Below are 27,684 nucleotides of genomic sequence, written 5' to 3'. Positions count from 1 at the left end.
ATATGATCACTGTAAAACAAGACCTTGGGTGCTGGGGTTTTTTATGGGCACATACTCTTTTGTGCTTGAGAAACCTGAAATATGAAATAACACATGAGCATTTTAATAGGTCTCCACCCCTATTTTTCCCCAAGTTTCTCTCCTATCACCTAAAAGGTGTGTGTGTGCGGGGGTGGGGGTGGGGGGTTACTTAAAGAGAGGTGATAATCAAGTTTGACCTGTAACATAAACTTTGAGAGAGAAAATCAGGTCTTCCTTATACAATGGGCAGCCGTGCTCACAGCAGGATGTGACTGATCACAATGACTCAATGGCAGAGAAGACCTAGGGCTGAGCTCCTGGAGGTGCTGGGGATGACCGAGGAGAGAAGAGCCCCCAGTCTAACTGGGGACTCACACTTGCAACTAGCACCTGGCTTCTGAGGTCAGGCTTATTGGACACCTCAGACCTACAGCTGCACACGTGCAGAAAAAATCGTGGTCTCCTCCGTGTCAGCGGACCAAGTCTAGCTATGAAGAGTGCCGGGTAAATAAAAAGGAGCCAGTCACGCCACTTGACAAAAGGAATCCCTTCAGCTTCTAGCTGAAGCAACGTCCGTTGGATGAACTTTAAAAAGACACCAGAAAGGCACAAACTATCGGGTATAAGACAGGCTCAAGGATGTTTTGTAGCAAAGGGGGAATACAGCCAATAATCTGTAATAACTGTAAACAGAAAGTAACCTTTAAAAATTGTATAGAATTTTTTAATTAAAAAAAAAAAAAAAAGACGGACTTCCCGAGTGGTCCAGTGGTTAAGACTGCTTCCGTTGCAGGGAGCACAGGTTTGATCCCTGGTTGGGGAACTAAGACCCCACAGGCCTCAAAGCACAGCCAAAAGTAATTAAATACAGAGTGAAGATACAAAAAATAAAACAAGTAAATAAAAAGACACCAAAATCCAGGGACCTGCATACACTTTGCACTTTCTCTCCCAACACTTTGCACTTTCTCTCCCAATTCAGTAAGTTGAGCACAAGGTTCTCATTTAGCTGTCCCTTTCTCATCTCCAAAGTACCAATGGTCATAACTGCCACCCTTAAAAGAGCTTTCAGGATGGGGTGGGGAGAGAAGTTTTTACATGGTATTCTGATGAGTCAGCAAACTATCCATTTTTCTTCTCGTGAACAGCTTCTGTAACCTACAGAGCAGTGAGATAGTCTAAGGAATAGATTAAAAAAAAAAAAAAAACCCAAAGACATTTCTTGCTGTGCAAAAGCTTACACAAGCAGGTGGGGAGAGTAAGACTAACAGATATAAAATGACAAGTTAGTTCAAAAACTGTCAAAGCATGCACCTGTGTGTTTTTAAAAGCTCTAAAGATAGACATGAACCATGGTGCCCTGATATCATTGTGGATCTTATCAGAGCTCCTTCTAGAGTGGTGCTCCTTTGGCTTAGGCTACCTGGAGACTGGCCTCACATCCTACAGACCTCAGAACATAAAAGTACCAAAGAAAACATCCCCGGAAGATGCTCAGAAACTGATGCTACCTGGGGGAGAAGTGGTTCATGCATCTCACGTGGTCTCTCTATCAAGCAGAAATGGAGACTTGCATTTATTTAAACCGTGGGTGTGAGAAAAGCAAGATCTCTCCTTTGAGTTAGACCATAGTTTCTGAAATTTAATAATGGGTGTGGAGAAAATGAAGCAGCGTCATGCATTTCCTGAAATGATTTGTAAAGAGTCATGGGATCTAAGAGTACCCAGACTTTTCAAATGACTGAGAAACTACATTTCATGTCTACACACTTGAACTCCGAACACTTAGGGTCATAATAAGAGGAAGGGGGAGGCAGATGGTTAGAAAAAAAAAAGCACTGTAGGTCAATTAAAAAAGCACCAGAGGAAAAACAAGTGACTCTAGGAGAACAGGTCTTTTCTTAATGAATAAGATAACATGGGGAGAGGAGAGTGGGCAGAGAGCTTTAGAAAAGCCCTTGGAGGAAATTCCCTGGGGATATAGTGATTGCAGCTCTGTGCTGCCACTGCAAGGGATGCAAAATCCATCTCTGGTTGAGGAACTAAGATCCTGCATGCCACTGAGCCAAAAAAATAAAACAAATTTAGAAAAAGAAAAAAAAAAAAAAGCCCAGGGAAAGGTACATATGGAAACTCAGGAGTTGCTGTTAACAGGTCCCCTTCGGTAAACACTCTGGTTAGACACCTACAGGTGTGAAAGGACTGCTTCCTAAGAACTGCTCACAACAGGGCACACCTTGGATATGGTGTTCAACTTCACGCAGAGATGGGAGGAGACTAGCCAACGGGGCCAAGCCCAAACCAGCACACAAGTGGCCCCTTCCTGTTTGTGCTGCCAGAGGGTTGCTGGGTGACGTGGCAGGACAGTGGCCAGCGGTTTCTGCCCAGACCGTGCACCCCCCGGGAGCACCTGCTATACTACGGGACCATCATGTTTGAAGAGCATCATATTCCCACCCCTTCTCCTCTACCCACTTCCCCCTCAATGGCACTCAACTCAGGCTGGAAAAACCCCAAATATTTCTTCAGAAAACTGGGGTATTTAACATGAACTGCATAGACCGTTCTCCTGAAGATTTTGCCTTTCTGTTGCAACCAGGGTCAAAGTCAATAATCTCAATGGAGGGGAGCAGATTTACAGTTTCCTATCCTAGGCTGTTTCTGTCATATTACTATCATTCATAATACAAGTAGATGCATTCATTCATATCCATTCATTCACATTTCCTAACATTTATACTAAAAATGTTAAGTTCCATGTCTTTCCTAATAACCCTGCTAATAACTAAGTGGACATTTAGAATGTGCTTTCCCACTCACTTCTGGTTCTCTTGACCAAGAAGAAACATGGGCCAGAAATAGGCTTCTTGGGGTGCAAGAGGAACCCTGGCTGGGGGGCCTCTGGGGCTAACTGTGCAATCAAACACCAGTGATTCGTCTTCTCTGAGTGTCGTTGTTGTCAGGCGTAACATGAGAATGGATGGTCTCTAAGATGTTTTCCCAAGATAAAATGCTGTGATGCTAACCACTTGCAAAGTTGGGTACCCTACTACACTCGGTCCTTTCTGGAGATGGTAGCTGCACCAGAAATTACTGAAGCCCTGCTGAGCTGATCTGGGGTGGCTGGGAGAGGGGAGCTGACACTCAGGGTGCTTCTCATCACACAGCTTGTGACCCATGTCATCACGGAAGACCTCAAAAGCAGGATTCTGACCTCCCTCCTTGTCCCCAGTCAGGGTTCTCTCCAACTGACTAAGGTGGCCAGAATCACTTGGCAGAAGACCAACCCAACCAATTCACAGAGCTTAAGACTGAAATTTGAAACTCCACTCAATGCTCTGATGGTGACCTAAATGGGAAGGCTATCCAAAAATGGAGATATATGTAAAGCTGATTCACTTTGCTGTAAGGTAGAAGCTAACACAACATTGTAAAACCACTACACACCAATTTAAAAAAAAAAAAAAGACTGAAATTTGATCAAAAAAGCAGCAATCTGTTTGGATAAAACCAGATGCCTCACGGGGTACACCAGGCACTAGGAGTTAATACAAACAATGGGAGGAGAGGGTCTCCATGAATCTCCACGAATCTTAAGAGACAATAGTGGAAGAGAGAATGAGAAATGATACAGTCTAAGACATCACAACCTCTAACAAAAGAGTAAAAGAAAAACCAGAAGGAAGCTAAGACAAGGTAAAAAGAGGTATCTTTTCAGTCTCACCAATTTGGGGCTGGAAGGAACTCATCACTGCCCTACAGAAAATGAGGGAATTTCCTTACTTCAGAGAAAAACCTACTAGAAGAAACAAGAGGGCATGTCATACGTCACAGCTAACCCGGTCTCAGCCGCAGCATGTCTAGGGCCTCAGTGTAAAGGCAGTAGAGGAAAGGGAACTAGTCACAAGCAGGTACGGCCAGAATCTGAGAAATGACAGGGACGTGGTGTTGGCCAGGGGACGTGACCTTCGTTCAAATCACAATATTGAACTGAATGCAGTAAATTCAAGTTCAATTCAGGCTATTAATATCCAGGGGGGTGAGCTTATGCAGGGGGAGTGTCACAGAAGGTCCTCAGGCATGGTGAGTCCTTTTGTCAGATAGATGATGCTATTATCTGTGGTTCTAAGAGCTGTCTGCCATCACTCACTCATTGATTCATTCAGAAAATATTTATTGAGCACCTACTCTGGTACTCTGCTAGGTTCTAGAGACATGAATGGTGAATAGTCTGCATGCCCTCAATGGAGTTTACAATTTGGTGGGAGAGACTGACATTAATCAACTAATCATATAACTGTGATAAAGTGCTAAAAAAGAGATGTCCTTGGCATTGTAAGAATGTGCCATGAGGGACTCCAGCCATGCCTGGGGGCCAGGAAAGGCTTCTCTAATGATATAATGATTAAGCCAAGAACTGAAGGGCAAGCAGAAGTCCAGAGGATACTCAGGTGGGGTTAAAAGGGCTGCAGGCTAAGTGACAGCATATGCCCAGTTCTGGAGACAGAGGTAGTACAGTTTCTTTTTTGAAGAGGTGAGAAAGCCAGTGTGGTTGGATGACTGACAGAAGGTTCAAAACAGTTTGAGAAGAGGCTGGAAAACAGGCAGGAAGGACCCAGGCTATGCAGAACCTGTCGGACCACGCAAGAGGTGTTGGTTGGTCTTTATACTAAGAGCAGTGGAAGGTCACAGGGGTGTTTTTAAGTATAGGGTGACATCATCAGATACGCATCTTTTTAAATCTCCCTCTGACAACATCACAATAGAAACAGGGCAGAAGTCCAGCCCAGGACTGGACACACAGGGAAGGGTGTGTAGGGAAAACAGCAGCTGAAAGGGAGGCCAGGGTGGAGTTCAGGAGCTGCACCCAGGGAACCAGGAAGCAGCCAGAGGCACCCAGCTGCCTCTGCACGTGGCCCGACCAGGGGGATGAGCCCCTGAGAGGCCTGGCCTGGAGCAGGTTGGCTCTGGGTGGGCGAGGTGAGCCCCAGGTCAAGGGCCTGGGGCCTGCAGCTGCGATCTGGGCAGGCTCCACCTCATACCTTCTGGTTCAGGGGTAAAGCCTGGGCCTCTGTACCTGTAACAAGTTCCACAGGAGATGCTAACAGACGCCAGAGTTGGAGAACAATGGGCATGATTTTTACTGATGACAGTTAGAAAGGAAAATTACCCAACACTACTTGATTTAATCTTCCCTATCAAGAAGAACAATCTCCAAATAGAACGAGCAGAACAAACATGCTTAAGAGGAAATGAAGGCCCAAGACAGGTGAGAAGATAAGAGAGAGCAACCTACTGCTTTAAATGAATTCAAGTGTCTGCTCCAAGATGAATTATGCCCCACAAAATTGCAAGAATGTATGGAGACTGGCAGATAAAGGGCCTCTATGTGACAGAGCAGGGTCGGCAAAGTTCTTTATATGAAGGAAAGCACGTCTTCCTGGAACTCTGTTCACTCCTAATCTTAGGTTCACCACCTGGGATTCCTTGTCCATATGACAGTTATTAAATTATTTGAAGATAATGCCTTTAAAGTTTACTACATAATTGTACTTTTACATGAGTTCACCCCATCTACCTTTTCTGGAGATGGCATTGCTATTGGTAAAATCTAAACTGCAACTAGCGTTTTGGAATCATTACTTGCAGCCCACTAAAAACACTGGAGTCACTTTTGACAGCCTGTGTACAATCAACGCTTCACACTTGATCCCCAAAGTGAGTATCAGAAAGCGGGATGGGTTCACTAAAAACTTGTTTCCCAGGATTACTTGAGCAATAGGTTAAGGGAAAGGTCCTCTATCTGCTGTGCATCTTGACCTCAGCAAGATACATACCTCTAATGGGATGTACAGGTACTTAAAAGGCCCACCAGAAAGTGATCACTGACATGGGTCATGGTCAGCTTTGAAAGAGGAACACAGTAGTATATTCGAGGGCTTGACAATCCTAGTGACATTCAGCATCTTTAGCAAAGTCTTGAAGGGTGAAAAGCAACTTTCCTAAGCTTCAAGATGAGATGAAATGGGGAGGGAGAGTCAACATAGTGGATGAGGAATCAGAGCTATAAAATAACTACGAGATGGAAAGAGGAGGTGGAAGTGACACAATGAGACTGGCAAAGGACAAAAGCGCAGCTGCAGCCGGTCAGCTCCCAGACAGGCCCAGGAAGGCTGCCTTGAACGCAGCAAGCCTTTTCCATGGCCTGCACACCACAGTGCGATGGGGTGACAAAAAGCCAACCCAGTCCTGGGTGTATTAACAGAGCACACGTGAACCCCTACCCCCAGATGAGACAGTGCTAGAGAGTTGTGTTTTCTCGAGGTGGGGTCAGCCCAGAACCCTGGAGGAGACGGAGCAAGCTGTGGGACCTCCATCTGTCACAGGAGGAATGGTTAAGGGACAGCCAAGAGCTCCCATCCACCCTCAGCCTCTCCCTGGGACATCTACTTCCCACCTGAACTAAAGCTTGGTTTTCTCCCCATCCTTCCTCCTAACCTCTCCCCTGGGCCTCGGCTCATTCTCCAAGGCCACAAGATGAGCCAAATCCTCTTCAGAAATTCTTCTGTCTTTCCTCTAACCTACCAACCTCTAGAACCTTCCTAGACACTGGTAAGAGGTTCCACATCTTTCTTGTTTCCCTGACTTGCACCAAGTCCTACAGAGTTCCACGAGAAATTGCCAATCCCACCGACATCCACCAAAGCAGAGCCCACTTCTATTTACAAACTGCAACCCCTGCCGGAGACAATCATAACTTTGCTGACTGGCTCTTCCTCACATCTCTGTCCTTCCTTGGGTCCTCAGTGATGCTCAAAGTCATTTTCCTTTCCCCGCCCACTCACCTTGCTGACAGCCCCAAAGGTGTACTGTTCTCCTAACTTTTTCCCTACATCCTCCCCACCTGAAACCACCTTGTCAGACTTTACCTTCCCAGCACACTGACTTATAATTTCAGCCCTGAGAGTTCCAGAAACTCTTGACACCTCAGTTTTCTTGTGTGTTAAAGAGGGTTCATAATACTGACTCTGCTGTGAAATCTGTCCTTTAAAGACTGTTACAGCCAACTGTTTTCAAACAGCTAAAAAAGCAAGTCCTTATCAAAATAAACAAAGCCCTGGAAAGAATCTGATGGTCTTCACTGGGAATGGTGCCATACAATTTTATTCCTGGAATACTTCTGCATGTATTAAAATAAAAAAGAATGGAATGAAAATACTTTTCAAACTGATAACATCTGTAATATGTTGTTGCTATTAATACTACATAGTACAATATACTCTGACTCTGAAGCCCTGGGTACCCATCCACAATTCAACATCAAAATACACCATCAGAGCATCCTATAACTGCATACCTGACTTGCCCCTCTCCTGGGTTAGTCCAGGAGGTTGAATATGTCATTATTAGACTCCTGTTCTGATCATTCTGCCCAGAATCCATTGCAAAAGGCAAAAAGGGGAAAGAAGGGTCCCTAGGCAATGAGTGACAGGGGAAGACACAAATACATGTATGTACATATATAGACATATATGTAAAGCTCAAGGTAAAAAGAGAAAGATGATGCTTTGGGAACAAAGGAGAGAAAGAAACACAGACTTCCACGGGGCACAGTCCTAAAGTCAGGCTAGAGATGGAACAGTCTTAGGGAAGGAGAGAGTGAGGTGTTATCAGAGATGGATTCTCCTTATCACAGCTAGATAGTAACTGAGCATCATGTATTCCAGACAGGAGGAAATGACAATGACAAGATTCTGGAACTCAAAAACTTGATTTTTCTTGGAACATTACCCTTCTCATCTTTTTGTAGAAACATAATAAGGCCAGAGCATCTTCATTTAAAAAGGGAATTTCAACCAACAGAAGTCCAGGGACCTTTAAGCAGCTCATCTATGGATGATGTCAACAGCTGTGGGGACAACATGGCACATTGATGGCCAGCCCCTCACAGGGTCATACTGAGCCTTATCCTTCAAAGCCAGCACAAGCCGGACCTGAACTCCACGTTTCCTTATTAGGAAAAGAGATTTGAACTTGTGTTCACTCACAGGACTTAAGCTGTTTCTTCATGATGATTGTAATGGGCAACCTCCTCTACAGAGCCTTCCTGCTCACACATGTGCATGGTTGCAGCAGATTTTCCTGGCTATTCTGCCCACAAGATCCCCAAGGAAGGAGGCAGGACAAGACTCCACAGTAACCTCAGAAATGAAAGCTCAGCACCACCCAAGTGAAAGAATGGTACTTCCAACCACCTGTCTTGAGTGTGGCGATTTCAGTTCCTTAAGACAAAAGATGCCTCTAGGTGAGTAGGACCTCAGCGGTCGAAAAGCAGGAGAGAGACCTCGGCAGACTCCCACTCCCCACATCCTACAGTTCTTCTCACCCACAGTCACGCTTCCTGCTCGGCTCCAGTCACTGCGCCCGCCGTGGGCTCACCCTCCTCACACTCAGAGCCACAGAAACTGCAGCCCCACCCACTTCACCTCCAACTCCTTTCACACTAAAGAATCTCGGGACCACTGGGCACTCGAATAGGAGGACGCTGCGCTCCCCTGTGTCTAACAGGCCTTGCTAATAAATGTTCCAGTGCAAGCCCAGCAGACTGAGGGCTAAGACAGCCAACTATCAACCTGGGCGAAACCCAGCTGGCAGGGATTCTCCTTCATTTTTAATTAAAATTTATTTTACTTCAACTTTAATTGGAGGATAATTGCTTTACAGTGTTGTGTTAGTTTCTGCCGTACAACAAAGTGGATCAGTGCTACGTGTACACATATCCCCTCTTTTTGTGGGTCACCTTCCCCTCTAGGTCACCACAGAGCACCAAGTATATCTCCCTTTGCTCTGCCGCACCTATTTTATACTGAGGACCGGTAGTGTGTATGTCAATCCCAATCTCCCAATCCATCCCATCCCCATCTTTCCACCTTGGTATCCGTACGTTCGTTCTCTTCACCTGTGTCTCTATTTCTTGGGTCCTCTTAATGCTTAAAGGAGCGTGTTTGCCAAGGAGGAGAACACAGAATCAGACTGAAGTTGGGCAGAAAACGACTTCACTTCCGTCAGGGAAACCATCAATAAGACCACATCATTCTACATGATGTCTGCCACGTCGTTTTTTTCAAGATACCCCTAAAAAGGTTACCTTGAGTATAGGTTCATATATAACTGTCCATTAACTATCAAAAACAATTATGCTGCCTTTTAAAGCATAATTCAGATATTCACAATGCATCATTTTTATGAACGTTTTGTCCCTGAGGGTCCTAAAAAGTATCCGAGGGGGAAAGGAAGATGTTGGTCCCTTAGGACACGTGTCAGATTGTCAGCAACCTGCCCAATTCAATGGCCATGATGCTGGTTGCCCACTAAGAGTCTGGAACTCAAAGTCAACTAAACTAGCTCCAAAAGCCTAGAGTAACACATTTCTTGAGAGTCCTTTTCCTCTACCTGCAAAAAACCATACTTTTCACAACTGCTTTAAGGCTTCAGTAAGAATTTTGTGTAAAACTAGTCTGTAAATGGTAACTGCTGCTGCTGCTAAGTCGCTTCAGTCGTGTCCAGCTGTGTGTGACCCCACAGACAGCAGCCCACTAGGCTCCTCTGTCTCTGGGATTCTCCAGGCAAGAATACTGGAGTGAGCTGTCATTTCCTTCTCCAATGCATGAAAGTGAAGCCGCTCAGTCGTGCCCAGCTCTTAGCGACCCCATGGACTGCAGCCTACCAGGCTCCTCCGTCCATGGGATTTTCCAGGCAAGAGCACTGGAGTGGGGTGCCACTGCCTTCTCCGGCAAATGGTAAAGAGCTGCACAAATAAAAGCCTGAAATGGGAGGAAACAGGGACAGGAGAGAAGTTCACTTCAGCCTCCCAAAGACGCTGGAGGTTGAGTGCGTAGGGTCCTCCAGCCATGTGGATCTTGCCCTAATTCTGGTATGAACGACTCACTAGAGGGTAAGTGGGACTCTGAGCAAGTTATTGAGCCTCTCAGACCATCAGTTTTCACATCACCACCTAGCTCATAGACCCGTTGTGAGAAATGCCTGCTACACCATATACAGCAGCCACGGCAGTACTGTTGACACACAGCAGCTAATAGCAATCCAACTCAAAGAAGTACTAGAAAAGAGATTTGGGCCAGAATAGTAACAGGTCACCCTTCCTGAAGAAGTCAAACACCTGCTCATTCATTCTTCACCAAATCTAACGTCGCCAAGCAGTGGGCACCACCAAAGACAGTGGGGACACAGATCAGTAAAACACAGCCCTGCACTTGGAAAATTCTGATGGAGGAGATGGACACGCACACACAGAATTGTCACCGTGTCCAACAGTGGTGTGGAGATTGGACTTGATTTGGGTAGGTTGGAAAAGGCCTAACAGAGGCGCCAGCATTTGATCTGAGTTCTGAAGAAAGAGGAGAAGTGCAACCAGTCTTAATTCCCTCCCAGGTTCCTGCTGCTGTTTCCTGAATGATGACCCTGCTCCTGCCTCTGCCCCCTTAGGACCCGTGCTTCACACAGCAGCCAAAGTGAGTTCTTAAACACATGTGAGTAAAACAGATGACTACTGAGAACCTACTGCAGAGCACAGGGAACTCTGCTCAGCGTTCTGTGGTGACCTAAATAGGAAGGGAATCCAGAAAAAGAGATATACGTATACATATAGCTGATTCACTGTGCTGGACAATGGAAACTAACACAACATTTTGTAAAGCAATTATACACCAATAGATTGTTTTCAATGTGAATGAGATAATGTCATTTGCCTGCTTCACATCTTTCAATAGTACCCTTCTGTGCTCAGAATAGAACCCACTTTCCTGAACAGGGCCTGGAAGACTCTCCGTTATCCAGCCACTGCCCATTCCCCTCGTTCACTCCACTCCACCCGCCGGGACCTTCCTGTCCCCTGAACGCACCACACTTGCAACTCCCTGAGAGATTTGGCCTGAGTTCCCTTTGGCCAGAAATTCCATCCTCAAAGCTCTCCAAAGAGCCCTTTCCCCACTTTCCAATCAAAATTAGCTTCTGCCCTGCTCTCTCTCTCTCTCTCATCCTCCTTTCATTTTCCCAAAGCTTTTACTATTATCTGAAATTATCTTGCATGAATGCTTGACCCAATTGCTGACTATATGTCACCAAAACACAAACCCCTGGCAAAGAGAAACTAGACTATCTTGTTCCCTTACATCCCTGTCTTGCAAACAGAAAGCACTCAATAACTACTTTTTGGAGGAATGAAGAACAGCATGGCAGAATGCCCACCTCAAAGGTTAGATGGATTTCCCAGTCCACCAGGGGCTGAGTCAGCTTTTTACTCCTTCTAGATGCAGCTTACCCTTCCAGAGAGCATTTTGAGTTTAAAAACAGTGCTTATGGGGAATTCCCTGGTGGTCCAGTGGTTAGGACTCAGCACTTTCACTGCCGAGGGCCTGGGTTCGATCCCTGGTCAGGGAACTAAGATCCCACAAGCTGCATGGCGTGGCAGAGATAAATAAATAAACAATAGTGCTTATCATGAGCAATATCTCCTGACATAGTTATCACCACCATTATCACCACATTCTGAATCAAAAGAAGTGGATATTTTTGACAGACTAGGTGTTTCCTAGTACCCAGAGACAGGCAACCGATGTCTGAAAGATTAAAAAAAAAAAAAAAAAAAAAAGGTACAGAAGAAGCAACTTCCTCAGGAAACCATGGGGAGGCCCTGGGCCCTCAGGCAGAACGACAGCCATTTAAGACCTCGACAGTGACAGGTCAGACCAGCGCTGCAAAGAAGCCAGCCCACTGCACCGCTAGGACCCTGAGCCCCAGGAACCGCAAGAGACACTAACATGAAACACTGAAGGCTTAGGACTTCCTCAATTTATAACTCCTAATTTCATGTCGCTCTTCTGGGAGTTCAACTTGACTTTTATGCTGGCAAGTGGGAGAACTCATAGTGATTATACAACCATGATCACTATTAAGAAAATAGATTCTTCTTAAAGGAATCTAACAACACACAAGCTCCAAAGGCCATCTTAAAGACATCAGTCATCAGCAAAATATAATTAGTAAACAGTTAAGGATCAAATTGGGCTTCCCTGATGGCTTAGTGGTAAAGAGTCTACCTGCAATGCAGGAGACACAGGTTCGATCCCAGGATTGGGAAAATCCCCTAGAGAAGGAAATGGCAACCCAATACAGTATTCTTGTTTGGAAAATCCCATGGACAAAAGAGCCTGGTGGGCTACAGTCAATGGGGTCATGAGAGTCAGACATGACTTAGCAACTAAACCACTACCAAGGATCAGAATACAAAAATCACACATTTAAAGAACCCAGGGATTGCCAAATCATAGAACATATATTTTCCTTATATATATCATAATAGCCATCATAGTCCTTCCAAATCACGTATAAACACATTTATATATGTGTACATATGGTTCTACACACACACACACACACACACACACGGAATCTAAAGATTCCTATAAAGACAAAAGGACAGCTATTACGACCCTTAATCACTAATATAAAATCCACCACTTAAACAAACTACTGCATATAAAAAATAAGCTATGAGGATATATTGTACAGCACAGTGCATACAGCCAGTATTTTATAATAACTATAAACAGAGTATAATCTATAAAATTTTAAAATCACTGTTATACATCTGAAACTAATATAATTCTGTAAATCAACTATACATCAATAAAAAATTAAAAAGTCCACTACTTTAAATGCATCAGCACCTATAGCCACAAGCTTCAAATTCACAAGTTAGTGTGAATTTCACCCTGGCATCTTTATCAAGGACCCATGTCTAGTGAATACATTAACCTGACTCCTACATTTCAACATTTGGAGATTTATTTAAATCTAACACATGATTCCTCTTCACAGAGTTCTAAGGATCTTCCCTAATACAGGTATCTGTTTCTCTTCAGTGCTTAGATATTTTATTTTTATAGTTCTATATTATATTAAACACATATACTCAGGCATACCCAAATTTTCAGACTAATATAGACCCACAGAAACATAAGTAAATATCCAAGAAGATATATATCTAATATGGGCAGGAGAGAAGCAGAGGCAGGTCATTTTGTTTATAAACAATTATGCTTACAAACCACTAAGGACACTCAAAACCTAACTGCTACAGACAAAAACTAACCCTTTGAAATGATCCAAGTTTATCATACATTTTATTCTGAATCATTTTCCCTCTCAGCTGGTCCCTCTGCCAACAATAGTAACTAGACGATCTATGAGTTCCTTGCTGCTCTCAATACTGTGATGGCGAATTAAAGATGTACAATGATTAGCACACTTTATCATCACCATGACATAAAAGCAATCAGACTAAGTCCTACAGTAAGAGCTGCCCAAGCCAGACAGGATTAAAAAGAGAAAAAGAGTTGGGAGTCTTAATGCACCAAATGTGAATGATTAGTCTGTAATGCGATGCTGATGTTCATTTTGAAGAAGAAAAGTAAAGCAAGAAGCACGCTGGAATGCATGAAGAAGAAATGTCGCATGAAGAACGGGAGCTCAATGGGAATGGGCGGGGGTGGGGGTGGGGTTCTGTCTGCCCAAGGAGCCGCTCCTTGGTCTTGCCTTGTAACCACCAATCAAGACTTCCTGTTAGCCCTGGGCAGTTTTCAAGCACACTTAATGAAATAGTTATACATGTAAGAAACTTAAGCCCAAATCTGAGCCAGTAACACTAATTTTCTAATAGTGAGGGTGTGATGTTATCCCCCACACCACCTGGACACAATATAGAGAAACACAACACACATTCTCCCAGAGAGCATGGTATAACCATCCCACCTCTGCTCAGACTGACATCACTATGGAGGACAGCATCCATAGAGACTTCCCCCAAGCTTCACCCCCAAGTTAGTGAATATTGGTATTTGCTTTTTATTAAAAAGAAAAAAAAAAAAAAAAGAAGAAGGTCAGTATCTTCAAGTGTCGATCTCTTTCATCGTAAGCCATTTCCCAGCTCCAGGAGTTGTGAAGTGAACGCGTCTCATCTGGAAGCCCCTCACCCCCAGCCTGCCAGAGTCTGCGCAAGTGAGACCTAGGAGTCTGTCTTACCTGTAATCTGACTCTGTCCTTGTGGATTAAAAGGACTTGGTGCAGAGTTCAGGGAGGGCCGTGGGTTCTGAGGCGGGACACCTACTCTCATACTGGGATGAGGAATGCGCCCTAAATCACTGAGGCGATCAGAGAACAAACTAGGTTTAGAGTCATCAAGCTTCTGTCTGTGCCCTGGAAATAGCAAATCATAAAATAAAAGCATATTAATTAGCTGAACAATTGACCATGCTAAATAGATACGTGAACATACATACTGGGGGGAGGGAGGGGTAAGCCAAGGAATTTGCAATACTGATCTTTATAATGAAGCATCTGTATAATTTCAAAGGGCTTTGTAAACATCATTCCGTGGTTAGTATCCCTGGCTTGGTTCTGAATGGAGAGCTGAGGGGTCCGGAGGGGTGACTTGGGGCCCAGTGTCAGTGGTGAGGTCTGGATACCAGAGCCCAAAAGGGACTCTCTGGGCGCCCTCTCTGGCCTCTTGGTGAGGCTGGGAAGGGTGACCATGTCCGGGACGGTGTTTGCTCATTTTAAGAAGGTGGAAACACCCCACGAAAGTTGAGTCTATGCATGGAACACATACTGGGCCGTACTTGGGGCAGAGACAGAGACAAACACACTTGCCAAAGGGACATTTCCATGATGACCATAAGTGACTTTTCCTTTTTTATGTTACAACTGTACCTTATGGCGACTCCTTTCTGAAAAATGAAAACTCAAACTGAGAACCCCTTTAAGAGGGAAACAGAAAAACAGGCAGGGAAACTCAAATTCTCGAGAGGAATGTGGCTATTTTGTGATATGCCAAAGCCTGAAAGTGTATAATAAACTATGTTTGATCAGAGAGAATGCTTTTTTATTTTAAATCGAGTACTGTGGTTCTGCAAGAGAAATTGAAAAATACCCTTTGGGTTACCATGGGAATGTGAGAATCCATTATTTGGAAAAACAAGAACAACAAAAACTTTGCTTTGCCTCTCTTCTAGTTTATTCGAGTATAAAATCCAAGGGAGTTCTAGATATTAAAGAACTATGCAAACTGAAATACAATCAAGATACTAGGACTTTAAAAAAATCAATCATTCTTAGCAAAGAGTATAGTATTGCCTTGGTACAGGTATTAACAGGAAAACATCTGAATCTTGATGCAACATTAGTTTACTATAAATCCATAGAATGGGACTGTGGTGAACAAGTAACATTATGCCTACTGGCTAAACAGAAACACATTTCATATACTGCACCAGTGAAGCCCTAGTATGTTGCCCCAACAGTTTAGTAAAATGTTAAGTAACTGAAGCTAATTTAAAGAAGAGCCATTTAAGATGATGACTAGAATAAGAATTTGCAGGAAAAAATTAAGGGCATTGGCAGTACTATCCATAATAGAATAAACCTTGAAGGCAGATTATTAAGAGCCATTGAGAATGGGAAGGTCAATTCTACAAGTAGCAAGAACACCTCCTCACCCACTTAGTACAGGATAAAAGAGATATATCAGGACAGGGTTAAGCCCAGCATTAGAATTTCCTAACTATAAGCTGTCCTCCTAAGACAAATTCCTTATTTTATTTGCCCCCAAATGTATTTTCCTGTCTCCTTTTTCATTGCCTACCCAGCCCAAAGAAAACAGACAGGAAGCCAAGGATTGGTAATAGGAGTGTAGCTGCCTTCACAGCCAAACATGTTCCAACTAAGCCCCATTAACTGAAGTGCACCCACCACCCTATTTCCTGCCCGTGTTAAGTCTGGGGCCTGCTACAACCGAGGGGCCGAAACTGGGAGAAAAATGATCAGGACAAACTAGGAAAGCTCATTGTTTACTGATGGCTGTTTTCCCCACCATTTATGACATTTTATCCAGATTACAAATAGATTGTAGAAATCTAAAGGACCTTGTGTGTGTCAGTTGCTCAGTCATGTCTGAGTCTTTGTGACCCCATGGACGGTAGCCTGCCAGAAATCCTCTGTCCATGGGATTTCCCAGGCGAGAATACTGGAGTGGGTTGCCATTTCCTTCTCTAGGGAAATCTTCCTGGCTCAGAGATCGAACCTAGGTCTCCTGCATTGCAGGCAGATTCTTTACCGTATGAGCCAAAGGACCTTCAGAGACTATCCAAAACAGCCCCCAGGCCCCAGAAAGAAAAGTGCTCACAGATGAAGTGACTGAGGCCTACAGAGATAAAGCAACTAGCCCGCAGATCTCAGCTACTGACCACCTCAGCCTGGATCAGGATGCAGTTCAGGTCCTAGCAGACTAAGTTTTCTACACATTGCGTGGCACCATCCACGGTGGATCCTAGCATCTCCCTTCCTCTCTCAGCTGCTACAAAGGACGGAAAAAACTCAGACTGCCAGAATGAAGGACCTGAGGACTAAGTCCTGCAAGGCGTCAGGCTGGTTTTCAAGACAAGCAGAAGCAGCAGCAAGGATTCATTCACAGAGTTAATAGCTCACCCATTACCCTAAACAAACTTCCATCAATACACTTTGCTGAATCTAACAAGGTTCACAATTCGAGAATTACACAGTACTCATCACACTTAGATCCATGGATTCTGTTGTTCATACACATACCCAAGAAAAAGTATTGCTGCGGTGTTGATACAGCTGTAAACATTAACAAGAAAGCTTATGGAATTGTCTCTGGAAGTTATTTTTTTAATAGGCCATATTTTGAGAATGGCAGATTCCCTGAGGGTTGAAGGGAGGGCTCCATGATCTCACATGGTTCCTCTATATAGTGGGGCTTTATGGGGGCCACAGTCACAAGGAAATTTAATGAGCTTTGCCTCTGCTTTCTACAGACCTTTCATTAGGTTTTCATGGAGACCATATGTGGGGGCTTTCCCAGTGGCTCAGATGGTAAAGAACCTGCCTGCCAGTGCAGGAGAGGCCATAGACAAGGGATCGATCCCTGGGTCAGGAAGATCCTCTGGAGAAGGAAATGGCAACTTGCTCCAGTATTCTTGCCTGGGGAATCCCATGGACAGAGGAGCCTGGAGGGTTACAGTCCACAGGGTTGCAAAGAGTCAGACACAACTGGGCATGCATGCCACGCATGGAGTCCGTATAAGGTGTGAACTCAGCACACAGGTGTGTGAGGACACATTTATTCCCTCTGGCGCTTCAGGGCAGTGACAGGAGGTCGTAAGCAAGAATCAAGGACTCTGAGGAGCACAAGTGTGTGAGAAATTTAAGAGCAGGTGCAATCGGAAAAGCCTCAATGACCTTTCGGAAATGATCCTCAAACATGAGCTACTACCAAGTATCTGCAGACACCCTACAGTAATTCAGGGAACGTCTATCTGCAGTTGCATCTGTACAGAAAACCCTGCATTTTTCCTTCTAGAATGTCTGCCCCTCCCAGCCACCACCATGACCACAATAGAATCCTTGTAGGAGAATGAAAAGCAGAAGCCAAATGGTGCTTCATCTTTCAACCACGACAAGTACCTGCTACTACTAAACCACTTCAGCGTGACACGTGAATGACAGGCTGAAAGAAGAGGTACTTAAACCCTCAGCACCCAAGACATCCCTTCAGAAATCGAGGACCCAGAGGACAAAGGGTACACTGACTTAAATCAAGGACAGACACTCTGCCATGGTACTGAGAGAACCAAATGTCATCTGAAGGGCCAAAGGAAGGCTTCCCTGGTGGTCCAGGGGTTAAGACTCTGCAGTTACACTGCAGCAGGTGCGAGCTGGATTCCTGGTTGGAGAACGAAGATCCCACATGCCACATGGTATGGCCAAAAAATAATAATAATTATTTTTTTTTTAATGTTTAAAAAGATAAAGGACCAAAGAGTGGATCTTCCAAGCAGGAGAAAGCTATGAAGAATGGATAACTGCTCTCTTGTATCTGTTGCTATTGCTGCTGCTGGTGGCTCAGTGGTAAAGAATCCACCTGCAACATGGGAGACTTGGGTCTGATCCCTGGGTCGGGAAGATCCCCTTGAGAAAGAAATGGCAACCCAGTCCAGCATTTTTGCCTGGAAAATTCAATGGACAGGGAAGCTTGGCAGGCTATAGTCCATGGGGTCACAAAGAGTCACATACAACTGGGAGACTAAACAGCAATCGCAGCAACAAGGAGCTTGGAAAAATATGAGTGTCCATCAGCTCAGTTACACCCGGGGCTCTGGAAGAGGGTCCTGGGAAGGTTATTCTTTAAAAGCTCACCACATAGTCCATCGCGCAACCGATACACAGAGCCACAGCCCAGGATGATCCCACAGCCCCACGAGCTCAAGACCACCAACTCACTCCAATGCCTTCCCCCACTGCTGCGGTGAACATTGACCTCTATCCTGAGATTCAGGTTTGTGCATCCTTCTGTCTAATTGACTTTCCCCTGAAGCATTTCAAAGGTATCTTCAATGCAGTGTATTTAAGACAAAAATCTTGATTCTTTTCTCCAAGAAATCCTGTTCCTCCCTAAGAGCTCCCCTCTCAGTAAATGGCACCAGCCACTCTGTCCCTTAAGCCAAAAACCTTGACACCATCCTTGACTTCCCCTTACCCCTCAAACCCTGCATTCAGCCCGTTATCGAGTCCTGCCATTCCCATCTTGAGAGTCTACCTTGAACCTATCCAGTTCTCTCATTTCCACCAGCACAGCCCTGGCTCAGGACCCCGTCAGGTCTCTCTGGGCATCTGCCATTGTCTCCCTCCAGTGTCCCATCCCAGGACTTCTCCATTTTCTGCTTAAAGAAATCACGCATCTGAAATGCTCTCCCTTCATTCTCCACATAGCCTACTCTTTCTCATCTCTTAGACCTCAAGGTGAACACCACCTCCTATGAGGGGTGCCTGCCTACCAGACCCAGAGTAGGCTCCCTCCCGCTTGAGCACACCCTGTTCAATTCCCCTGATGGCTGTCATCACAATCTGTAATCATCTCAAGCACTGATTCATCGCAAGACTGAGTCTCATGCAGACAAGTGCTCTGGCTTGTTTACAACTATATTCTCGCAACCCAGTTTAATCCCCATCATATAGGTGCTCAATGAATGTTTATACAATGAATGAATGGTCTCCTCTTTTAGATAAATATCTTGGTTTAGAGAACTTTTTCTGTCTCAGGATATTATATTACAGCACTATCTTCCTCCCCACCACCCTCAAAAAAAGTCTTCCTTTTTTGTTTGGAAATCACATGAATCCAGTGGGCTAGGCTCCTTTTTTAGAGACCAGCCTATATTGGGTGCTTCCTAAGAAATTTCCCTGAAGAACATTCATTTAAGTGAAAGCTTGCTTGCTTTCTGAAAATGTCCCATTTGCTCTTACTATAATTCCATTTCTTTTTATTGGCACATAATTGCTTTACAAGGCTGTGCTAGTTCCTGCCGTACAACGAAGTGAATCAGCTGTGTGTGTGTGTGTGTGTGTGTGTGCATCACCTCTCTCTTGGATCTCTATCCCATTCCCCACATCCCACCCCTCTAGGTCATCATAGAGCATCAAGCGGAGCTCTCTGTGCTATAGAGCAGCTTCCCAGTAGCTCTCTACTTTACACATGGTAGTATTCGTGTATCAATACTACTCTCTCAGTTTGTCTCACCCTCCTCTCCCCCACCCCACTTCCTGTTATGTCCACACGTCACTATAATTCTTAAGCATCGCTGCAAGTGATTTAGAATCACAGAGCTGAAAAGGACAAGAGAAATCATTTAGACTCAATTTTAGAGCAATGCACTTCTTTAATGGATGAGGACTGAGTCCCTGAGAGGGGAGGTGACCTGCCCAAAGTCACATAGTTTTAGTGTCAGGATAAGAACTCAGGTCTTCTGACTGCTGGAGCAGGGCTCTTTTCCCTCTCATGGCCAACCAGCTTATTTTAGATTAAAATGGCACATCATCTTGGACTCAAGGGAAATCAAGGTCAAAAATTAATATCAAATGGGGAAAAAAAAGGAGTTTTCAGAACAAATTTCTTTCAAAAAGTTTAGTGTGTTTGGCTGAATGTGACTTTTGTTGCAACAGACGCAGGGGCACAAGAAGAAAGCGTGATGGAAAGGTCACAGCATTCACACATCTCTAGAGCAGAGACGCATGAGGAACGTTAAGTCATCAACCAATAGTCTAATGGTCCCATTCTTCCCCGCCTGGCTCTTTCAGTCCAAGGGCGCGGCTCACCCCCAGCGAAAGCTGGTAATGTTGTCATTAGAACTTCCGCTTTAAAAATCATGCATCTGAAACTGGTCCATGAAGACTCTGAAACTGTAGTATGTGAACTATGAAAACGAACGTGCCACTCTGATGTGACCCATTTTGCCCATTTTTATAAAAGTCGACTGAGCCCGGTCAGAACCTCACGCTCTCTGCACTGCATCCACAGCGTGATGCACTGCCTCGGCTACAGCACCCTCTTGAAGGACGCCCAAGTGTACTGACGAAAGAGTACCCCTTTCACAAGGGGCGTGCCACATCACAGCCCATCCATCCTCATGTGGCACTGCGGGGTTCATTTTGCTGGTGCTGGTCACTGGGGCGTGATGCCTGACAGCTCCTCTCTTTACACAAGTATTTGAAATCGGTTTTAAGTGCTCCTTGCTTGGGACTTCCCTGGTGGCCCAGTGGCTGAGACTCTGTGCTCCTAATTCAGGGCGCCCAGGTTCAACCCCTGGTCAGGGAACCAGGTCCCACATGCCACAACTGAAAAACCAGCATGCTGCAATGAACATGGAAATCACATGTGCCACAAGTGAGATCTGGCACAGCCAAATAAACTCTTTTTTCAAATAAAAGCACTCACTTCTTTTATTAGATAGCTATCTACTTGCATCCCGGGTATCGGGAAGACACAATTTTTAAATAAATGTTAACAGGCAGATCTGCCCTAAAGCATCCATCAGGAACCAGTGCACGTCCATATTCAGGTCAGTTAGTCCAATCAGTGTGTCCTGATCGTCTACCATCCAAGTCTCACCGGGCATAGTAAGAGGAGGGGGGAGTAAATGTGTGAGACAATGTCCTTGCCCTCAAGCAGCGCACAGTCTAGTAGGGAAGAAAGAGGAACAATTACGTATAACTGTAAAGGACTGTGAGGCAATTACTGAAACACTACAGTTTGGGGATCTATTGAAGAACTGTTAGCATGGACCATTTCAAAATATGAAGGAAGAGGTGCTTTTGGTAATTAAGTAAGAATATGCCCTTGCCTTTTAGAACAAATAATTATAGGTTAAATGTCCTGATGTTTGGTGTTTCTTGTAAAATACTTCAGTAAAATAACAAATGAAGCAAATATGGCAAAATGCTATTCATTATAAAACAAGGTGACGGGTATCTGGGGTTTGATGAAATATAATTTCTTTTAATTTTTCATGATAAAAAATAACAAAATGCCACCAGAAGAGCAGTGGAGCAACTGGTATTAACTAAAAGGAAAAGGGAAACCCTCACCCATGAGCTCATTATGTCCTCAAAGGTGGAGGAGGATTTCGATAAGCAGAGAAAGGAGAAAAGCTAGCTGGAGGACAAATGATAAAAACTGTCTGAACAGTTATTATATATTACATATAATAAATATATATTATATATAATATAATATATATAGAAACTGACCCTAACAATAACTGTCCTGTGATCAAGATGGTGCTGAATATATATGTGACATTATCCTAAACAGAGGCAAACCACCTTCAAATCACTTGACACCTCTCGTTTGACAGCTATACAATCCTTTTCAACGATGCAGTATATATTTACATATGTTAATCTGTCCTTGTAAACAGATTATTCTACCCCTTGACCAATAAAGTGACACTTTAGAATCTGTGAGCCTCCCCGGCCATGCATTAGGCTTCCCTGGAGGAGAGCGGGGTCTGGGAAGATGTGAGCTAATTTCGCTGCCAACAAATAAGTGACAGAATAAGATCTGGGCCAGTATCCCAGGGCTCAAGCCACAGGATAGAACCATCTAACAATGTTGAGACAATGACTTAGAGAGTAAAAAGGAAGATGGGAGAGGACTTGCAGAGGGGAGAGAATTACAATCTTTCAGAGTTAATAGGTTATATGCAACAGGGATGCTATTCCACAGCAGCTGTGAGGAGGGGGGACAAAAATGATGCCTTCAATCCTAATCTCTCTACCCTGAAAGTGATACATGAGGGAGTGTTTACAGAGAGGGGTTAGGGGACAGGTTCACTAAATTTATTGATTTTTTTTCACTTTTAGCTTTTTATGTTGTATTGAGGCCAGTTAACAATGTTGTGATAGTTTCAGGTGGACAGCAAAGCTACTCAGTCATATACACGTATCCATTATCTCCCAAACTCCCCTCCCATCCAGGCTGCCATATAACACTGAGCAGAGCTCCAGGTGCTATACAGGAGGTCCTTGCTGGTTATCCATTTTAAATATAGCAGTGTGTATATGACCATCCCAAACTCCTTAACAATCTCCCTTCTGCAACCGTAAGTTCCTTTTCTGAATCTGTGAGTCTCTTTCTGTTTTTTTATGTTCATTTGTATCATTTCTTTTTAGATTCCACATATAAGGAATGTCATATGGTACTTCTCCTTCTGTGTCTGACTTACTTCACTCAGTATGGCAATCTCTAGGTCCGTCCATGTTGCTGCAAATCAGGTGAATTCTAAAGTCATAATTCAATTCCAAATGAAATTACTTGGAATTTTACCTCAAAGGATAAGCCTTACTCTATCCGAGAGAGTTTGGTTTAGATGGTTTTCCACAAAACCACTGTAACAGAGACGATGAGACAAACTCCAGTCAGTTCTTAGGGAAGCCATGCCAAGTTTGGGTCCAAACACTTTACTGAGGCTCTAGATTAAAAACCTTGACTTTCTGCATTCCTACATATGTGTGAAAATGAAAATACTATTGAGAAAAGTGAAACTCTTCTTTGTTTACATTCAGAGGACTACATTTCACTGGTGGTTTGTGAAAGTCTAAAAATCGAAGACCTGTAGCCTTGTCACGCTTGTAATGTTTAGACAAGCTCTTTGCCTCTCCCTCACACACCTCCCCACCCCCTGCCCATGCCACTGCAAACAGTCCCAACCAACTTCTCCTCAAATTTCCCTGTTTCCATTAATATCACCATTTCCCGTCTCCCAGGCTCAAAATCCAGCTGAGGTCTTTCCCACCTCCCTTTCCTTGACCCCAGCATCCATCCAGTCAAGCCCATGCCTATAGTATCTGCAGGTCAAGTCCATCTACAGGGATGTGCCCCTGGGTTTCGTTTCCACTAGGATCACGCCTAACCTCTCACTTGCGGCTAAGACACCAGAGCAGCAGGCTGGCATATTTGAAACAGCAATGACTGGTTGTTGCCATTCCCTTCTCCAGGGGATCTTCTCAACCTAAGGGTTGAATCTGGATCTCCTGCATTGGCAAGAGGATTCTTTACCATCTGAGCCACCAGGGAAGATTCTGTATGACCACAGAAAGGGTTTAATAGAACTCTCTGAGCCAACTAAAAATGAAGAGATAGTTTTCATACTTCCTAAAGTCCTTTTAGTGCCTGAATCCTAACAGTGACATTACTTACCTGCTCCAACCCTTCCCATTGTCTTAAAGTGTCTACTGAATTAAGCAGAGCCCCTGAGCCTAGCAAACAAGAACCTGGAGAAGATGGTCTCAAGGTACCTTATCAAGCTCTGTTCCAAAGGCTCCAACTGTACTGCTACCAACCTAAGCTCTGTTCATACTGGAGTCCCCACAGTTCTTCAGTGTCCCCGTGCCTTTGCCCCAGCTTCCTCCTCCACTCAGAATTGGCTCTCCTCAGCATCTACATTGGCCAAATCCCTTCCCAGCCTCAACCTGGTCATCACACTGTTCCGCTCTTTTCTGTCTCGAGGGCTTTGGTGAGTCTTCTGGTTTCTATCACGGCAAACTGAAATCAGCTACAACTGCTTTTTGTCCACTGCATGTGGTTATGCTTAAGCGTCGTAGGCATTCAGTAAGCATTAACTCCCTGGTGCCTCAGATGGTAAAGAATCTCCCTGCAGTGCAGGAGACCAAGGTTCGATCTCTGGGTTGGGAAGATCCCCTGGAGAAGGAAATGGCAACCCACTCTGGTATTTCTGCCTGGAGCATTCCATGGACAGAGATAGTCTGGTGGGCTACAGTCCATGGGGTTGCAAAAGAGTCAGATACAACTGAGCAACTAATACTTTCACTCTTCCATGAATTTATCTAAAATTTAAAACCCTCATATCTTAGGTTCTCCTGGACTTGACTATGAACCTGAAGATGAGTATCATGTCTTATATCTAGCACTCTAGCACAGAACTTAGAGTCTAAGTACAGAGAAGACACACAACAGATACTTGTTGAATTCAGAGAATTTAGAATTCTCTCTCCTTTTGTTCAGTAAAAGTCAGAGAGGAGAGGGGGAAAAAGGCTGGTTATTGGGAAACATTTCCCACAGTTAAATTGATGAGTCTCTAATCTTTGCTGGGAAAGGCTGCTGAGTCATCTTTTTTCCTAAGACTATGCTGTCTGGTTCAGGTCAAAAACTATTTTGGGACTAGAATAATGAAACAGACTAAGAAACTGTTCGTGTTTAAGGCCTGGAGCTCCTCTGAGCCGCTGGAAATTAGCAACTGCGCCCTGTGATGTGTGCCTGGGGCCCCAGAGTGCACATAGGATGGCCCGTGAGACAAGACCGCCCTAGACTACTGTTAGTGTTTGGTTCCAGTCAGAGGACCACAGATCATAAACAAATCCCCTTCCAGGAGATTCTTCTCTGATGGCATTTCAAAAATGAACTAACAGAGCTTCCCTCTGAGGGCCCTTCTTAATCTATAAACCAATTTCTAAAGGAAAAAAAAAATCATAACCACCACCACATATCTTCAAGGGCCTGCTTTCAAGCCCTTGAACATAGTCAAGCATGTAGAATTCAGAGTTCATCAGGAAAGAGAAGAAGAACAGTTTCACCCAAGAGAGGTCTGAAGCCTTCCAAGTCTCTTGGGTAAAAACATAATTATGGGAAGAAAAACATAATCTACTCAAGAGACATAATTACATAGTTAAGCCATAGACTACATAGAAATATTCTAGGAACTCCAGTTCATAGAAAAAAATGTTAAAAGCTGAATTTGCTTTATTTTAATAATATGAGGCGCCAGTTTAGATCAGTGAGTAAAAAGTTCACTCTCCCAAACTCGCATTGAGTCATTTTTTTAAATATAATTAGCATGAGAGAGATCATTGAAGGACAGCCTCTTTCAAAATTGAAGCCTTCTAAAGGTTAAAGAATTCAAGATCTTTCAATAAACACACAAATGAAAGAATTGTGAGATATTAATTTGTGTGGAAATAAATGCAAGTTCCTTTATAACTTTTAGATTTAAGGCAAATTCCCATGATCAAAGAATAAAGTATCTGGAAGAAAGGACAGTCACCCACCAGGGAATAACCTCTATACAACATATGCTCAGCATACAACCCTGTTTCTTGAAATAAAGGAGTCAAATAAGTTGAAATACCTAAAGAAAGAGAAATTTGTGGAAGGGAAGGAGAAAAAAGAACTTTAAAAATGTAAAGAAAGACCAGATGAAAGCAAAATGGAAATATGTAAGAGGGGACGTAATATGTTTGCAGGCGGGGAAGACAGAACTCTACAGGGAGCCTGGCTGACTTCAGCACAGCCCCTCTGCTCTGTCCCAAGACATCTCTAGTCTCCTCCGTCTCACCTCTCAGTTTTCTGGCACTTTCTTTCCACTTCCACCCCTGCTATCCTTGACTTTGTCTGCCTGTTGTTTCCAAGGAATGATCTCCACTTATATTCCCATTCAAAGTCAGATGATATGAATTTGAATTTTTCAGAGCTGGCAGAGAATGTGGGTTTCACCAGATCACATTTTTATTTTAGAAAAGGAATTGAGGGACTTTCCCGGTGGTCCAGGGGTGAGGACTTCAGGCTTCCACCACAGGGGGCACCGGTTCAATCCCTGGTCAGGGAACTAAGATCCCACAAGTCAAAAGGTGCAGCCGGAAAAAAAAAAAAAAAAAGAGAGAGAGAGAGAGAGAAAAGAGAAAAGAGAAGGAATTGATGCCCAGAAAACCCCAGTGACTTGTCTGAAGTCATGGAAGCAGGTAGTGACCCTGACCTGCCTTGGTTCTCTTCTTGATACACCAGGCTGCCACACAAGGAAAGAAGAAGGAAAAAAAAAAAGCTAAGGAAAAAAGACCTAGAAAGAACCAAAGAAGAAAAAGCAATGCGACCCATAATTCAGATATTTCATTACATTATACCCTGTCTTACTGACTCAGTTTTATCACAACATATCTTGTTCTGCTAATTACAAGCCAATGTCCACGACTGTCCTTGGGCCATCAGAATCCGCAACTCTCCCTTCAGTTTCTGGGAAATGAACAAAAGATCTCTTTCTCTATGTCTACACATTACTCCCCAAACTTGGTAAGACTCGAGTGTGTTAGTTCTGAAAACATTTCCTTTGCCTTCTTTGACTATAATATATTCTCACACACCACAGTTTTGCGTTACTGGCCTTTATAGAGACCCCACTGAGAGATGTAAAGATATTTTTTTAACGGTAACGTTGCAGGCAATGGAAATGGTAGTTTCCATAGTTGAACAAAAAGCATCACTGTTTATTTGCCAATAATCCAGCTAAACATGGATGGCATTATTCTTCAAAGGGTCTAGTGACAACTAGCCTACAGACTGTCACGCAATTCCTGGATCCTGGCTGAGTTTCCTTTGCATGCGATCTTCCCTGTTTCTCTTTCATTATTATAGTTTTGGGGCATGTGCTGTGTGACTGTGTGTGTGTTTCAAGCAAAGAAAAAAAAAAGGCACTACATAGAAGCAATTAAAAAGTGCAAAGGGCTCCTCTCTTGACATTTGCTGCTACAGCCAAGGAACATCATTTTCAATTTTCCCATTTCTGTAACAGGAAGAAAATGTTAAAAAGTAATAACCCAAGGAAAAAGTCAGCCAGCTCCTGCAGCCTGGTCTTGCTGTGCTGAATGGCAGTGAAGACCATAGAAGAAGAAAAAAGAAAAAGACAAAGCAGAAAAAAAAAGGGGGGGGGGCGAGAATTTCTTGCTTAAACTGGACCTAGTCCAGCTGGCAAGAAGAGGTGGTTTTCTTAACGCTTGCGAAACCTGATTAGTTTTTTAAAGGAATGAAGAAGAAGGAGATGTAAACACAGCCATTAAGACAGATTTAAGGTACTTAGTTTTAATCTGGTCTAAGGCTTCTCCAATTGTCTGCCGCTCCGCAATTCTCTGCTCCCTAGACATGAATCCAGGGTATGTCAGTGTTCGGAGCGGCCAATGCTGTCAGCTGAGCTCTGTGGTTACCCTCTCAGGTCAGGCGTGGAAGGAACAGCGGCTTAAGCAATAATGGATGGATGCCTGTTACGTGCTGTGTCTGTCAGAAGTCTGTTTTACTACATTAAAGGACTATTGTGTTTATATCTATACAACAGGTCTTAAACAGATTGTTTAAACATGATTAAACAGGAGATGTCTTTGAAATAACCCCCCTAATAAGAGTCAGATGGGTAAGGAACTAAAAAATGCCATCAACAACATTAAAAAATA

The 27,684-nt window shown here is 43.9% G+C and overlaps 1 protein-coding gene and 1 non-coding gene across 10 annotated transcripts in view; one reads left to right on the top strand and one right to left on the bottom strand.

Moving 5' to 3' along the window:
* RUNX2 (RUNX family transcription factor 2) overlaps positions 1 to 27,684 on the bottom strand; it is a 344,141-nt gene that overhangs the window by 160,707 nt on the left and 155,750 nt on the right. For 6 of the 9 annotated variants that reach the window (XM_060403664.1, XM_060403659.1, XM_042237136.2 and 3 more), the window contains one exon: positions 14,125 to 14,298. The exons of the other annotated variants lie outside the window; for them this stretch is intronic. In XM_060403664.1, coding sequence (XP_060259647.1) covers positions 14,125 to 14,298 — 174 coding nt within the window. The remainder of the gene's footprint in view (positions 1 to 14,124; positions 14,299 to 27,684) is intronic. 9 annotated transcript variants of the gene reach the window in all.
* Positions 11,409 to 11,481, top strand: TRNAE-UUC (transfer RNA glutamic acid (anticodon UUC)). The gene has a single exon. It is a non-coding gene; the product is annotated as a tRNA-Glu (tRNA).

This window comes from Ovis aries, chromosome 20 (genome assembly GCF_016772045.2).
Source record: "Ovis aries strain OAR_USU_Benz2616 breed Rambouillet chromosome 20, ARS-UI_Ramb_v3.0, whole genome shotgun sequence".
NCBI lineage: Eukaryota > Metazoa > Chordata > Mammalia > Artiodactyla > Bovidae > Ovis > Ovis aries.
The sequence above is the reverse complement of the archived record's forward strand: the minus strand, read 5'-3'. Positions and strand labels throughout refer to the sequence as shown.